The sequence below is a fragment of the Garra rufa genome, chromosome 10 (assembly GCF_049309525.1).
Source record: "Garra rufa chromosome 10, GarRuf1.0, whole genome shotgun sequence".
In the NCBI taxonomy this organism is placed as follows: domain Eukaryota; kingdom Metazoa; phylum Chordata; class Actinopteri; order Cypriniformes; family Cyprinidae; genus Garra; species Garra rufa.
In genome coordinates, this window is record NC_133370.1 from 15867840 (window position 1) to 15884213 (window position 16374).

Below are 16374 nucleotides of genomic sequence, written 5' to 3' on the forward strand. Positions count from 1 at the left end.
CAAAAACTGTGGAAATACAAAAAGACATGGATGGAATTTGAATGTGATGGACAAAAAATATCAGTCATGAGTAGAACAGTGTCAGGCGGTTCACTTGACAGCACAGATAAAAAAGAATCCACAATGCACAGGGAAAGAAAATATGTTTTCATTAACTGTTTGCATTTCAGCCAAAAAAATAAAATAGTTAGGCCTACACTGCATTTTTTATTCAGATTGTAATGACAATTGTAATCACAAACACATTGGATTTTTCTTGATATTTTAGCAAAGCACTATGAATGATTGATTTTGTATTTTAAATCAATATTATTCCAATTTTTTAAATTAATTTTTAATCAGTGATTGACAATGTACGCCACCTGTGCAATAAATTGTTGCCTTGTATGGAATTGAATGTGTGACTCAGCAATATTTTGAAAAATCGATTTTAAAAAGTCTAAACATTTGGATAAATAAAATAAAATGAATTAACTATTTGATAATAAAAAAAAATTCAAGTGTTTTCAGGATGTGACATATTGGCCATATTGTCGGCACGTAAACAGTGCCACTGAAACAAATTGAATTGCTGCTGAAAATGGTCAGTTGTTATCATGTTTTGGACTGTACTAATCGGTCGGACCGGGAAAACATTTGGAGTACTATAGACTGCCGAAATCAAAGAGAAGAGTGCAAAAACTGTCTGAGGAACAAAAGGCGTTTGTGGTTGGTCAAACTGAACCAAGATTTCCAGAGCAAGAATCTTGACAACATTGTCATTTCTGGTGAGGTAGGTGAAATATTAGGCTAATAGCTTAATTAATACTGCTCGTATGTATCTTTACACCTATTAACTTGTCAAAATATTGTGCCCTTTCCTGCTTACTAGGTCCTTCTCTATATGATTTAGCAGCTTCCACTTATTTTTTTTAATGTGGTTTAAACAGCATAAATTAGCAGAACAACATATTCACCTGTGCAATCCATGCTGTTGTTTACATCCGAGTATCGCCAATATGGCCACACATCCGGGTAACTAACTAAATCATGACGTAAGTGCAATCTCTTTAGATCTGTCTAACCTTTGGAGACCCATCCCTGCTGAAAAAAACAGCATATGCTGGTTAGGTAGGTTTTGGTGCTGGGATGCTGGTTTTAGCTGGTTAATGCCGGTCCTTTGCTGGTTTGATAATGATATGACTTATGATGGGGACGATTGTAGACAAAAAGTTATTAAGAACGAGTTGTCAAATACTTGATTAACACTTGTACATTTGTACAACAGCATTAGCAATGTTGTATGTTAGCACTTTATTAAACCATGGCATTCAGTATACTTTTTTTCAAGCCAAAAACCTTCAATATACCATATTACAGAGTTTTTAGCCACTTATATGAGTATTTAAGGCATATTTAGTAAAAAGTAGTATTTAATTGCTTTGAAACATTATGTAGTTCTATGACTGTTGTTCATCCTAGGCGTTAGATGGCGATGCGGCGCATAATCGTTTGCATCTTCAACATGTAACATACAAGAAGCAGAACGCCACTTCTGGTTATTATCTGAAACATGGCGCTGTCTAGTATACTGCAGAGTGAGTCTGCGGATTTTGTAGATCGCTTTAACCAGCCTTTTGCGCACGGTTGTGGCCGTAACCAGACGGATCTCGGCTTTGGAGCAGCACTGGATGATAGTCTGAACTTCGCCGTGAAACCGCTGGGTGAAGGAGATGAACCAGAGAGGAAAATCGAGTTTCTTCACGGCACGACCACCTTAGCATTCAAAGTGAGTTCGTTTAGCCAGCAGCTAATAGCATCTTGCCAGTGTTTACTTAAAAAGTATTTACTCCACCTTACAATTCATATCTTCATGTCCTAATAATTATGATACATTTAAAAGCGTGTGTCTTTTATAAAACTGCCGTAATGTTTAGACAATGTGTGTAATGAATAGAAAAGGCTGAATGGAAAACTTAAGCAAGATGCTGTTAGTTACTCACACCAGTGTTTACTGATTTAACTGGTTTATTTAACTAACGTAATACTTTTGGAAGGTGAAAAGTGATATGTGCTGATGAATGAATTGATGAAGTGGTTCTGTTTGTTAATCCACAAAGACAACTTAGCTACCAGGTCATTTCAGTCACAATAACAGTAAACGTGTGTGTCATAAACATAATTAAAACGTGTCTATTGTGCTAGAAAGTCTGTAAAAGTTTGTATGAATGTTTGAACGAGGGCTGATTACTGTATGAACACACATAGACTCCAACTTTGCTCCAGAATGCCAAAGTGATGAGATATAACACAGAGAATGACACAGCAACTAATGTGCTTTTCACTGTGGCCTATAGTGTCCAGTTATTGCTGGTTCATAAGTAGGCGAACTAGTCAGAATCTCATGCAGGCGGAAATTAATATACTTTATAATTACAGTTAATACATTTATTAGTAGAATTCACAAGCATGTGTTAGTCTATTAGTTAAAACAAACAAATTATTTCATCAAGTGTTATTCTGTTCAAGTCAACAATATTATTAGATAATAATGACGTGAAAAACAGCAGACAGGAAAGTATAATAACTTTTTGTTTGTTTTTGAGTGAATTCATAATTTTTATTTTTGTATTTAAAAACAAAAGTCTGTAAATGCCAACTTCTAAATGGCTCTCAGTAGAAAAGTAAGCCTATGGGTGAGATTTACGATTCATTATCTGCTTAAGATGATACTTAAAAATAATATGGTAAGACACACCAATTTGCGATATGAAGCAGCAAAACAAGTTGTTTTGTACAGCTAAAAATAACTGGACACAGATGACACCAGAAACCAGACCTATAAAATGTACAAATGGCCGTGCCCACTCTTACGGGAAGAAAAAGGTGGATAGAGATAATTGTACCGCACTGTACCAAACTTTGAAAAGTTGTCTTTTTCTTAATTATTATCAAATGTGCAAGCTTCACCATCTTATTTCTGTCATCTCTCAGTTTCAGCATGGCGTCATTGTGGCTGTGGATTCCAGAGCGACAGCTGGCTCCTACATCGCTTCACAGACAGTGAAGAAGGTGATTGAAATCAACCCGTATCTGCTCGGTACCATGGCTGGAGGAGCTGCGGACTGCAGCTTCTGGGAGCGTCTGCTGGCCAGGCAGTGCCGCATCTATGAGCTGCGCAACAAAGAACGCATTTCAGTGGCAGCTGCCTCCAAGCTACTGGCTAACATGGTGTATCAGTACAAAGGCATGGGCCTCAGCATGGGCACGATGGTCTGCGGCTGGGACAAAAGAGGACCAGGTAAATATCATATGCTAATGGTAAGCACACATTTAATCAGAAATCATTTACTCAGTCCTCAAGTTGTTCCAAAACTGAATGAGTTTCTTTCTTCTGCTAAACACAAAAGATGTTTTGATAAAAGTTGGTAACTAAACAATTGATGGTAGTCATTGACTTCTATAGATTTTTACCCTCATACTTTGGAAGTCAGTGGCTACTGGTCCATACCGTATTTATTTCTGTACTATTGAATACGTTGTTCTGCAAATTTACGCTATCTAAACCACTGAAGAAACATGTGGAAACTGCTAAATCATATAGAGAAGGGCTTAGTAAGCAGGAAGGGGCGCAATATTTTGACAAACTAAAGTTAATAGGTGGTAAAGATACCTACAAGCAGTATTAATTAAGACATAAGCCTAATATTTCACCTACCTGACTGGAAATAAGAACAAACACACATGCTGTCAAGATTCTTGTCCTGGAAATCCTGGTTTAGTTCGGCCAACCACAAACGACTTTTGTTTCTCAGACAGTTTTTGCACTCTTCTCCTTGATTTGTTATAACTTCTGGCAGTCTATAGTACAGCAAATGTTTTTTCCTAGTCCGACTGATTAGTACAGCTCAAAACATGACAATAATTGTCCATTTTCATCAGCAAAATATGTGAGTTTCATTTGGCTCATTGGCATTATGTTCAGTGCTGCCAATATGGCCGATTGATGATGAGGCATGAAAACACACTATAATAGAAAAAAACTAGAGGATGAGTAAATGATTGGAAGATAGTCCACCCAAAAATGAACAATCCCTTTAATTGATTTAACATTTGATTAGACAAAAGTTTTAGTAATTGGTCAGAAGCGTTTTTGGGCCTTGTTGCATTTGGCCACATATATAATTTACATAAAACATAATAAACCATACATAACATGCTAGTAAATATATATATATATATATAATTAATATAATTACTTTAGTACTAAGCTTCTTATAATAAAAAAATTATATAATGCTTATATAATATGTAAAGATGTCTTATTATATTTTATCTGTTAATATAATTGATTTAGTACTGCTTATATATTATGCTTTTTTTAAATTAATAATATAAGACTTCTAAGCAAATAAATTGTGAAGAATTAATGATAGCATTTTAGTAAACATTAAAATGTAAAAAGTTCCACCGCTCTTCATACATTCAACCTACTTAATATTCTCTTAAAAAATTGTCCTGTGAGCCCTGGGACTGAGGATTATGATGATTATATTTCATAATGCTATTTACAATATTATTTGCTTTTAATTAAAGTTGTTTTTCTGCTTTCGATTCCTTTCTGCCTCCATCAAAAGCGTTGATCAGAAGCATTCTGGCTGTAATCTGTCTGCATCTGCAATGGCTTTGTGATGTAAAAGACTGTCAGAAGGGACCTTTTTTTTCTTTTTTGCCATTTATGTTTTGACTGATTGCTGCAGTTGGCATGGGGACAAATTATGTGATTATTTTCTCTGCTGATTTGACCCTGCCTTTCTGCTGAAATAGCTTTGTAAAAATAGCTCTATCACCATAATTTCCTGCCAGTCTCCAGCAGTAGCCGGAAACTGGTTTTAATATGCAGCACCATGACTTTGTTTTTTGAAATGAATCACAAACTTGCACATTAATGGACTCTCAAGACCCTTGCTTTTCTAGACCATGATTGATGTCCATTTTTCTTAATTGGACGTTGCATTTAGGTCTATAAGAGGCTTTTAATCTAATGGTCTTAATGGTGAGCTCTGCCCATTTTCAGTTCATTTTGTTTCTTCCTAACATGAGGTGTGCAAGCCTAAATGAAGCAAAACTGACTGAGACAGACCAAGATAAATGACTGCTACAAAATGCGGTTCATAAGCATGAGTGTGCAAACTATGTAGGCGTTTTAGCCAGTACCACCAGATGGCGACATAGCGCTCTCTGATTGTGATTCGTCCCTAGGTTGCAGACACTGGGGTGCTGTAACCGCTCTACATCACGGCCGATGTGTTTAAAGAGGCCCTGCACAGTGACACAGTAATGGGAAATCAATATGCCGGTGACTGTGGGCCAGGAGGGAGCAACACCATGATGGACGCGGCTCTCAGCCAGGGCAATCGGGTTGCATGCAAAATCCTGTCAGCTCGATCAATTGGGGTTTATGCGGTGACACAGGCTAGTGTTGTCCCAAAAAACAACCCTTGGCTGGCAGGCGCACAAAAGTATGTGGTAAATCTTCCAATCAATTTTGCAAGTAATGATTGCTGTTAGAAGTTCGATAGCGGTGCTGGCTGTTACAATGCGTTGTGATTCAATAGAGAGGTAAATGTTGTGCAAATTAAATCAATCTTGATTAAACAGACCACATTTACTGTGTTAACAATGTCTGGCACACTTATTCCTGTGACAAAGTGTGTGTTTGCTGTGAGAAGTAAATTTGATTTAAAAAGCTGCAAGATAGTTTTGACGAAGATGGTGATAATAAAATTTAATGCAGTGCAACTTATGTTGTGGCCACTGTTGAAGCCCCGGTGTATTAGTCTGTGTGGTGTTAGAGCCGTTCTACAGATGCGTTTTATTTTCTTTGCTGTTTTGTAATTGTGGTCCAGTTTGTGATTCGATCAGAGTGTGATCCAAATGTTCTACTCTGAGTCTGTTAGAAATTAAATGGATAGTTTACCTAAAAATGATAACTCTGTCATTAATTACTCACCCTCATGTTGTTCCAAACCCCTAAGAATTTTGTTCATCTTCAGAACACAAATTGAGAGAAAAGAGAAAAAAGATTTTTTTTTTTTTTTTATGAAATCCGAGAAAGGTAGTAAAGACATTGTTAAAATAGTTCATGTGCTTCAAGCGTGGTTTTATGAAGCTATGAGAATACTTTTTGTGTGAATACTTTTCTTTTGGGTGAACTATGCCTTTAAGCATTGAGCTAAAACAACAGTGTATGGCCTGCTGCCATTCCTGAGCAAGCTCTGCACTGGTGGCACTCCGATCCCGCAGCTGAATCCTCTTAAGGAGACGATCCTGGCGTTTGCTGGACTTTCTTGGACGCCCTGAAGCCTTCTTAACAATGCAGTGGAAAGTTTTTTTCGGGATTAAGTTAATTTTCATGGCAAAGAAGGACTATGCAATTCATCTGATCACTCTTCATAACATTCTGGAGTATATGCAAATTGCTATTATAAAAACTTAGGCAGCAACTTTTCCTATTTCCAATATTTATGTCATTCTCAAAACTTTTGGCCACGACTGTAGACATCAGATGAAAAACTATTGAACATTAGATATTATAAACTAAAAAAAATAAGTTGACAAATTAAAATTACTAATAACTGGAATAAAAGTAAAACTGAATAGAAATATTTTATTAAAGCATTTATAATTTACATAGCAAGATTGCTAAAACTCAAACCAAAATAAAAATGAAAATGTGAAAGTTAAATATGCTAAAATAACACTGTTGCCAGCATGCAAATGAAGTGGTTATATTTACATTTACATTTTTTTTTTCATTTAGCAGATGCTTTTATCCAAAGTGACTTATAAATGAGGAGATTCATCCAAAAAAGGGATTCATCATAAAGAGGCAATTAAGCACAAGAAGTGCTTGTAATACATAATTTCAGATATTCTTAGGAAAAGTATATGCTAGAAAAAGCATAAAGGCTTTTTCTTCTCAGTAGGATGCAGTTAAATGCTCATGGAAGGAGTTTTTACCTGTTTTTTGAATATTGTCAGGATTCTGTGTTCCGGATAGGTTGGGAAGATCATTCAACCAGCAAGGAACGGTGAACAAAAATGTTCTGGAAAATTATTTTGTGCCTCTCTGTGATGGTTACGTGAGATGCATGTTGAGACGCGAGTGTTTACAAACCCAATGTGACCCACTAGTTCAAAATAAGTATTTCACCAGTGATTTAGGAAAGGAAAGGAAAGGAGGTGACGTGAGGCCAAGTATGGTGACCCATACTAGGAATTTGTGCTCTGCATTTAACCCATCCAAGTGCACACACACACACACACACACACACACACACACACACACACACACCGTGAACACACACCCAGTGGGCAGCCATTGCTGCGGCGCCCGGGGAGCAGTTGGGGGAACGGTGCTTTGCTCAAGGGACTCACCTCAGTCGTGGTATTGAGGGTGGAGAGAGTGCTGTACATTCACTCCCCCCACCTACAATCCCTGCCGGACCTGAGACTCGAACCTGCAACCTTTGGGTTACAAGTCCGACTCTCTAACCATTAGGCCACGGCTGCCCCATTTTACCTGGTTAAAGCAACCGTTATGATCTGTATTCTGCCTCTGTATATTTCTACATTCCGCATTCATAATTTGTACTCCGATAGCTTGTTGTGCACCTACTGTGAAAGTATAGACAACTTCTGTCCTGCCAGGAGCTGCAAATATCAGCAGGACCGCTATCTCAAAGACATATGAAACTCTTTCAACTGGCACCTTTTCATGTTGTGTAGACGTGGACTGCTGATGTGCATGCATGCTTAGACGTCTGTACACAGAGTTGCTTTGCTTTCTGAGCAGCTGCTCTCATCAGCGGCACTCTTAACCAACCATGGCTGTGTGACAATCAGCAAAGCAGTCAGCCAATCACCTGTGTATATTCCTTCCTTTTGTCTTGAAGTTGCCATTCATACATGCAGACAGCCACTCTTTTAGTCTAGCACTCTTTTAGTCTAGCACATCTAACTGCCTGTCACCTTTGTGATGGAGTGCAAGGAGCCAGGCTGTCGTAACATCCCGAGATCGCTCCCGCTTCAGCGCCTCTGCTTTACGAGGGCTCGCAAATTCAAGTGCCTCTTTTGTTCACCTTTACTTCCCCACCCGTTCTCAGAGACGCAGGTAGCATGCCACGTCCGTTGTGTGATAAAACGATCCCAGGTGTTGTGCGTTAAAAAAAAAATTCCCAGTCTGCTGAAGTACCCTCACACTCCGCTCCTAATGAGAACCGGTGCCTTGCGGGTAAAAGAGACGTCCTATTGCATTTTTAACCTGTTTTTAGTCGTCACACTTGGCTCTACAAAATGGTAAATTATCCTGCATATATTCAGGGTGCTGTAACGATTATCAGGTCGAGCTAACGATGCGTACAGAGGGTGTAAATTGCTTGTTGAAGACTTTTGAGCCCTACTTCCTAAGATTGTCCTTAAAATGTCTCTCTGAGACAATCCTTGAACTTTACTTAAAGTTTCCAGGGTACAAAAGGAAAATTTCAGATTGAGTTTTCAGTGCTAGTTGTTTTCTTCGTGGGACTGAACTAGCTAGACCTTTAGATTAATGACAGAAGGTCTAGGATCTAGCCACTTTCATTGGTCGAGGACTGCCCAAGAGGGCGGCGTCTGACCAACATGTAAAGGCAGGGCTGCCCAACCCTGTTCCTGGAGATCTACCTTCCTGCAGAGTTCAGTTCCAACCCTGATCAAACACAACTGAACCAATAAATTAGGATCTGAAGGAGCACTTGACAATTACAGACAGGCGTGTTTGATCAGGGTTGGAACTGAACTCTGCAGGAAGGTAGATCTCCAGGAATGGGGTTGGGCAGCCCTGATGTAAAGCAAACAGCCACAGTTTGTTTTGTTCGGCGTCACGTTTAGGGGCGTGACGATGTAGAGTTGATGTTCCTACAATAACAGACTGGTACTCATCCTTCAAGATTGATATCTGTAGCTGTCAAGAGTCTATGACGTGAACTTCTCATACTTCCAGCGTTTAGTTGATCCTGATCATTGTCACAGTTGTAAATGCAAGAGCTTTCTTCTTCCTTGAGGGGGTTTGGTGTCACATCTGCTGAAAATGTACTCGCTCTCAAGCCATTCAAGATGTAGATGAGTTTATTCATCAGAACAGATCTGGAGAAGTTTAGCATTTCATTACTTGCTCACCAATGGATCCTCTGCAGTGAATGGGTGCAGTCAGAATGAGTGTCCAGACAGCTGATAAAAACATCACAGTATTCCACAATATGACTTCAGTTCATCATTTTATGTGTTTAAGTAACAAATCATTAAGGTATTAAGACTTACATGGCTTAATATAGTGCAAATGGTATCTCTTACTGAAATGTGACCCTGGAACACAAAACCAGTCTTAAGTCGCTGGGGTATATTTGTAGCAATAGCCAAAAATACATTGTATGGGTCAAAATTATTGATTTTTCTTTTATGTCAAAAATCATTAGGAAATTAAGTAAAGATCATGTTCCATGAAGATTTTTTTGTAAAATTCCTACTATAAATATATCAAAATGTAATTTTTGATTAGTAATATGCATTGTTAAGAACTTAATTTGGACAACTTTAAAGGTGATTTTCTCAGTATTTAGATTTTTTTGGAACCTTAGATTCCAGATTTTCAAATATATGTATCTTGGCCAAATATTGTCCTTTCCTAACAAACCATACATCAATAGAAAGCTTATTTATTGAGCTTTCATATGATGTATACATCTCAGTTTTGTAAAATTTAACCTTATGACTGGTTTTGTGGTCCAGGGTCACAAATATGTGGTAGAAAGCCCATAAAAGACTGTTTATTTTTTTTGTAAAAAAATCACATAATTTTATAAATATTTTGGACTTCAATGATGTGAAATGGTGGCACTCGGTGAGCTACTGGCACTACCTGTACTTATTTTTACCACAACACAACTTGTAAAATACTAATACGATGCCACATTGTGCGGCTTTTGGTTGTAATTTTCAGTTGAAGGCCAACAAGAGAAGCAATGTAAGTCTCCACTGTTTTTTCTAGTGATAAGAAGAGTTGAAAAGAATGGGAAGATGCATGTGGATGAATAAAACTTCATAAAGACCCAAGTCTTTGTTCTCTCCACTTTAGTCATGATGTCTTTTAGGCTTTTAGTAGATCACAGCTACTGAGAGAGCTTACAAACTCTAGATGCCATCCTGGGAGAATGTAAACATGTCAATGCTTGTCATGATGGCACAGCCACTGAAGGAGTTTCTCAGCGCAGATATCCAGGACGTTTATTCCTTGTGGGAAAAATCAATGATGTGGCATTTGGTTTAACCCTACGCTTTTATCTAGCGCTGCCTATAAGCTCTTTCAGCTACTGTGGTTTCCGAGTTGTGTATTCCGAGGTGCGCTGCGGTAAAAATAGTAACGGGTAGCACAAGTAGCTCACAGAGTGCAACCATTTTACATCATAATGGCAACCCCCATAGTCCAAAATATGTATAAAATAACGTAAATCTTTCATGGATTTTCGACTACTTATTTCACTAAGAGACATTTACGTTATATCAAGCCATGCAAGCAATTTTACCTTTAAACTAGGGTTGTCAAAAGTAGACGGCAGTATCAAGTCAGTGCTGAAATTTGAAAAATATGACGGTACCAGTATTTCCCCCTAGCATTTTGAGTGCTGTTGAGTAGTTACTTAAACACCTCTGATTGGCCAACATGTTTTTAAAGTGATGATCATTGTAGCCAATCACAGAAATATCTGTTGAGCACATGAACAGAATAGCCAGTCAGAGGTGTTTAAGAATCTGCTCAACAGCGCTTAGAATGCTAGGGGGAAATGCTGGTATCGTCGTGTTTTTAAAATTTCTGTATCGATTCTTGACAACCCTACTTCAAACCAATGCTTCTGACCAAAATACCAGTCTGTAATTTATAATAATGCTTCAATGAGTGAACAAGTCCACCCCCTGTTGTCCCCTAACATTAAAATCTACCAATATGAGGACTCACATTTTAGCTGGAAGCAACAGTTTGAAGTTTAAGAATGTTGATGAAATACGCAGCTTTTCGAGTCACATCATGTTAAATGGAGTTGTGTTGTGGATTGTGATGTTTTTAATTAGCTGTTTGAACTCTGAGGGAAGAATTCTTGTATGGCCTGAGGTTGAGTACATTTTCAGCAATTTTCATTTTTGGGCAAACTGTTCCTTTAAAACTGACGTTTTCGCTCTTTCAAGTATTAAATGTTGCAAACGTTATAAAAATGTGCCATTTTTCAGTTTCTAAAACTATTTTATTCAAACTCTCACCCAAAAATAATTTACTTATCTTCATGTTATTCCAAACCAGACTTTCTTTCCTCTTCAGAACACAAAAGAAAATCAACTTTTTTTTTTTGTCCGTACAGTCAGTGGTGTCCAGACTCCATTGACTTTTTGTTGTGTGAACAAAAACAGTCAAAGCATTCTTCAGAATATATTTTGTGTTCCAAAAGGTGAGTAAATGATGACAATTCATTTTTGGGTGAACTATCTGGTTAACAGTCCATCTGCAGCCTAGTTCTGCTGGTACACAGATGGGATGTAGTCACCATTACTGTAGGAGTGTGTTTCGTCATAGCGCACTTGAATCCATGAGGTGATCTGCTGCTGGACAAGACAGTGACCCACTAGTTCACTGACTGTGATCTGCATCGTCCATCATGTTTGGTGAGAGGTCAGATCTTCAGGTATAGATCAATAATTAATTCTGGTGTTTTTGGAGCGATCAATAGCCCCTCAGGCGGTGCCCCAGGCTGGATGCTATGTTTGCCTGAGCCTGGTCAGCAGCTTGTCCTTAGCTTACTTAATATTAGCTAGATCAAGTTCTCCTTTTGGAATTTTTTTTTTTCTCAGAAGCTTTCAAGCTGAAGCCCCTAGGTACCCCCCAAGACTGAACTCCAACTACTGAGTATCCAGCTGTCAAAAAAAAACCCAAATCCCATGATTCCTTTTCTCACATGTACTCACCGAGATAGATTTGACCTTGTATTGTTCAGAGAATTATTTATAACCTTGTGTTCATAACATTACATCGATCTACTGAATTCTCTCTAAAGGTTTTTTTTTTTTTTTTAACGCTTTCATCTTCCGTGGAGGCGCCTGCCTTTTTAACACAGCGGGACGTAAAGCAGTGCTGATGGTCTCTCTCTTCCTCTTCCTTTTGCTTTCCTCTGATCGCAGGGCTGTACTATGTGGACTCTGAGGGCAACCGAGTGTGCGGAGACCTGTTCGCAGTTGGTTCGGGATCCATGTACGCCTACGGTGTCGTCGACAGCGGCCTTCGATACGACCTGACTGTTGAAGAGGCCTGCGACCTGGGCCGTCGCGCCATCTACCAAGCTACCTACCGTGACGCCTACAGCGGAGGCCAAGTCAACCTCTACCACGTCCACAGCGAGGGCTGGAAAAGGGTCTCGCAGGAAGACGTGCTTCAGCTGCACCTTAAATACCAGAGCGAGAAAGCATAGAAGGAGGGGTTGGGAGGAGAAAAGGCATGAGGGAAGAGGTCACAGCAGCAGTTGGGTTTCAAAAGAAAGGATGAGACCGGTCAGATAAGGAATGAATTGCAGATTAGTGATATAACCTGAAAGGCACTTCGGTTAACTTAATGAAATCAAATCTGCTTCTAAGAAAGTTAACGCCAGGTCTTTTGTAAGAGCTGGCTCGTCTGTACATGAGAACACAAGCTTGCTGTCTCTCTTTCTCTCTTCCTCTCATCTCTTGAAGTTAGACCAGTTTCCGTTATTTTTCTCACATATGTTATTCGCCGAGTTTTCAACCAGTTTCAGTAGTATTACAAACCTAGCCATTGCAGTTTCACTTGTTGTTTGTGATTATAAAATAAGGGGGCGCTGTATCCCAATGGACACCATGACAAGCCAAAATTCCAGTTGGCCAGCTCTTACTGAGTGGGTGTGGGCTTCTGTTCTTCTCATCTCACATGTATCTGCAGTTACCACAGTTACTAAACCTGCTCTGAATAAACCTTGGATTTTTGCTATATAAGTGTTATTTTTTTCCTCTTGATCCTGATGTATCGTTTGGTAAGTGTTTTGACAGGTGTTTACAAGTTTGTGCAGTGGCCCCGAAATGTAGTTGGAATCTTAAGTCACAGCTGATATATGAATGACATTGCATTAGATAACAAAATATCAAACCAGCTGTATCTGCACAGTGCCAGCAAATGTTCTCAAAACTACTTTTCTTGTCTGTTTTTGCAGTTACTTTATGGTATTTTTAGAAATATCAGAAGGTCTTTAATTTACATACACACACTCACAACATTTCCCCCCCCTTTTTCACATCTAATTTATATTCATAAAAATAGTTTATTTTCAAAATTACAGCAGAAATACTATAGGAAATATCCATACAGATTATTTAAATATATCAAATATTGTGTTGGTTTGAGAGCCACTTCTCTAAGTACAGCTGTCTTTAATTTCGACAGTACATTTGTTGTATTATTTAAAATCCATACTTATTTTCGAGAAGCTGTGTTTGTGCTTTTCTTAGTTAAAATAAATGTCACTTGGTTTGATGTTTTATCAAATTAGGGCTGTCAATTAAATTGTGATTAATTATATACAAACATGTGTTGGCAAAAATTACCGCAATTAATCATGCCCCCTGACCCGTACGAAAATTCCTTAAGGGATTTTCCTACTTTGAGAGCAGCTGAAGCTTGAAATACCACCATCACATTTTTGCCTCAATAATGTCTTGGAATTTATCTATATTTTCTGTGAAAGCCCACAGATTTCTCTTAAATTGGAGTACGCATATATGATGATGATGATGATAATTATAATTATAAATATGAGTGTCAATTGGTTGTCCAAAGAATTACCAACCACCATGTGCTCCCAAAATGTTTCAATCCTTGAGTTAATCATCTCAAATATTCCATGATAGGATGTGAAGTAGAAGTCCTAGCATAGGAATGCTTCCCATATTCACACAGTGAGCATATTAGAAGTATAAAAACTACCAATATTAAAGAGTCCTGGGGGATGAGCAGCTTGGAGCCCCTAGAGCATGGTAGTAGAACTACAACTTATACACAGTAACAGGACTGTGGATGGTTAACATGAATGAATTACAGTGTTGGCCAAAAATACTAGAACACTAGTATTTTCACCAGCTGAAATGGTTTTAAGTATGTTATTTCTTTCTTTTGCTGTAGTGTGTCAGTAGGAAAAATCTATCCTCATCATGATCCAGTCTGCCTGGAATGACATGAAGAAACGGAACAAACTTGAGACGGACTAAATCCAGAAGAACTGTGGCAACATCTCAAAGATGCTTAAAATCACATTCAATAGGGGCTGACAATCTCAGTCTTGCCACCTCAAAATCAAGTTCGGTAGGGGGTGGCAAACTCAGTCTTTCCCCCCCGCAAAATCACGTTTGGTAAGGGGTGGCAAACTCAGTCTTGGCCCCTTGAAATCACATTCGGTAGGGGGAGGAAATCTCAGTTGGGCCCACGTAAAAATGTTGTGGGGACCTTTCAGAAACAAATTAACATGTTTTCTATTAAATGCCAATACTTCTAATTATAAATGAATTATGTCACGTTCATTAGGAGTGGGTTTTGCCCCCTCGAAATCGTGATCGTTTGGGGGGGGGGTGCAATCTCAGTTTTGCCCCCATTGAAATCACATTCGGTAGGGGGTGGCAAACTCAGTCTTGCCTCCTCAAAATCATGTTTGGTAGGGGTTTGAAATCTCAGTCGTGCCCCTCTTAGGACATTGTTATGAGCCGTTTTCAGCCTCTGGGCCTTAGGCACTCTGCCCTCCTTTTCCCCCTGTTTGCACCTGAAGCCTATATGTAATATAGTTCTATTCATACATTGTGTTTTATTTCTAGGTGAAACAAATTAACATATTTGCTCTTAAGTGAGAATACCTATATGTTATTATAAATGAATTCGATCACAATCTCAGTCTTGCTCCCTCAATCACATTCGGTAGTGGGTGGCAATCTCAGTCCTGCCCCTCAAAATCAAGTAAGTGGCAATCTTAGTCAGGCCTCCTCGAAATCACATGCGGTAGGGGGTGGCAACCTCAGTCTTTCTCTTCTCAAAATCACATTCAAAAGGGGGTGGAAACTCAGTCTTGCCCCTTCGAAATCACGTTCGGTAGGGGTTTAAAATTTCAGTTAGTCCCCCCCTAAGGACATTGTTGTGGGCTCTTCTCAGCGTCTGGTCCTTATGCACTCTGCCCTCTTTTTTCCCTGATTGCACCTGAAGCCTATATCTAATGCAGTTCCATTCATACATTGTTTTATGTCTAGGTGAAACAAATTAACATATTTGCTCTTAAGTGAGAATACCTACAAATAATTATGAATGAATTATATCACAATCAATAGGTGGTGGCAATCTCAGTCTTGCCCCCTCAAAATAACATTCAGTAGTGGGTGGCAAACTCTTGCCCCCTTGAAATCACGTTCAATAGGGGTGGCAAAGTCAGTCTTGCCCCCTCAAAATCGCTTGCGATAGTGGGTGGCATTCTCAGTCGGCCCCCTCGAAATAACATTTGATAAGGGCTGGCAATCTCAGTCTTGCCCCATTAAAATCATGTTTGGTAGGGTGTGGCAAACTCAGTCTTGCCCCCTTGAAATCAAATTTCGTAGGGGTGGCAATCTCAGTCTGCCCCCCTAAGGACATTGTTGTGGGTCCCTCTCAGCCTCTAGGCTGTATGCACTCTGCCCTCCTTTTCCCGATGGTTGCACCTGCAGCTTCTATCTAATGCAGTTCCATTCATACATTGTGTTTTATTTCTAGGTGAAATTTTTAATGTCAGCTCAGATGGATTTTTAAAAAAAATACAATAGTTTTTTGTAATGGGATTCATTTTGGCCATCTTGCCCATTTGTCTCCATCAGCACAAGAGTTCTGAATATTTTCCTCTTCACTTTTGCCTGAGGCCCTGAATTAAGTGTCTTACTTTTTCCTTCCTCTTGCCATCTCTGCTTCGTAATAGTATTTTAGAGATGCAAATAGTGCATTGTGTCATTGTCTGCATCGGTCTAGTCTTGTGGGCTATTAGTGCTTAGGCTTGCTGAACTGAGGTAAACAATCTCTAACACCTTAAGCTGACAGGGAAAATGGTGATAGTATTTTGTGCTGCTTTGCAATTGTCCTCCGGCTTTTGGGTCTATGGACTTAGTCCTTGGATGTCTTTTTTTTTTTAATTAGAGGAGGAATTTATTTTGGATTTTCATTTCGGCACACCTAGTTTCTATCACGTTGTTTTACAATGCAAGGATTCGCTGTAGCCCCCCTCAGTAGTTTTATAGCTGAAAATA

At 38.9% G+C, this 16374-nt stretch overlaps 1 protein-coding gene across 1 annotated transcript; it reads left to right on the forward strand.

The window, feature by feature from the left end:
- Positions 1 to 1532: 1532 nt before the first annotated feature.
- Positions 1533 to 13068, forward strand: psmb5 (proteasome 20S subunit beta 5). The gene is made up of 3 exons (XM_073848544.1): positions 1533 to 1768; positions 2974 to 3280; positions 12244 to 13068. The coding sequence occupies exons 1-3, from the start codon at positions 1553 to 1555 to the stop codon at positions 12528 to 12530; spliced, it is 810 nt and encodes a 269-aa protein (XP_073704645.1). The 5' UTR covers positions 1533 to 1552; the 3' UTR covers positions 12531 to 13068.
- The last annotated feature ends 3306 nt before the right edge of the window (positions 13069 to 16374 follow it).

Coding starts and splice junctions, on each gene's coding strand:
- psmb5 (XM_073848544.1), top strand. CDS start 1,553: ATGGCGCTGTCTAGTATACTGCAGAGTGAGTCTGCGGATTTTGTAGAT. Junction 1,769..2,973: donor CGACCACCTTAGCATTCAAA/GTGAGTTCGTTT, acceptor GTCATCTCTCAG/TTTCAGCATGGCGTCATTGT. Junction 3,281..12,243: donor CTGGGACAAAAGAGGACCAG/GTAAATATCATA, acceptor CTCTGATCGCAG/GGCTGTACTATGTGGACTCT.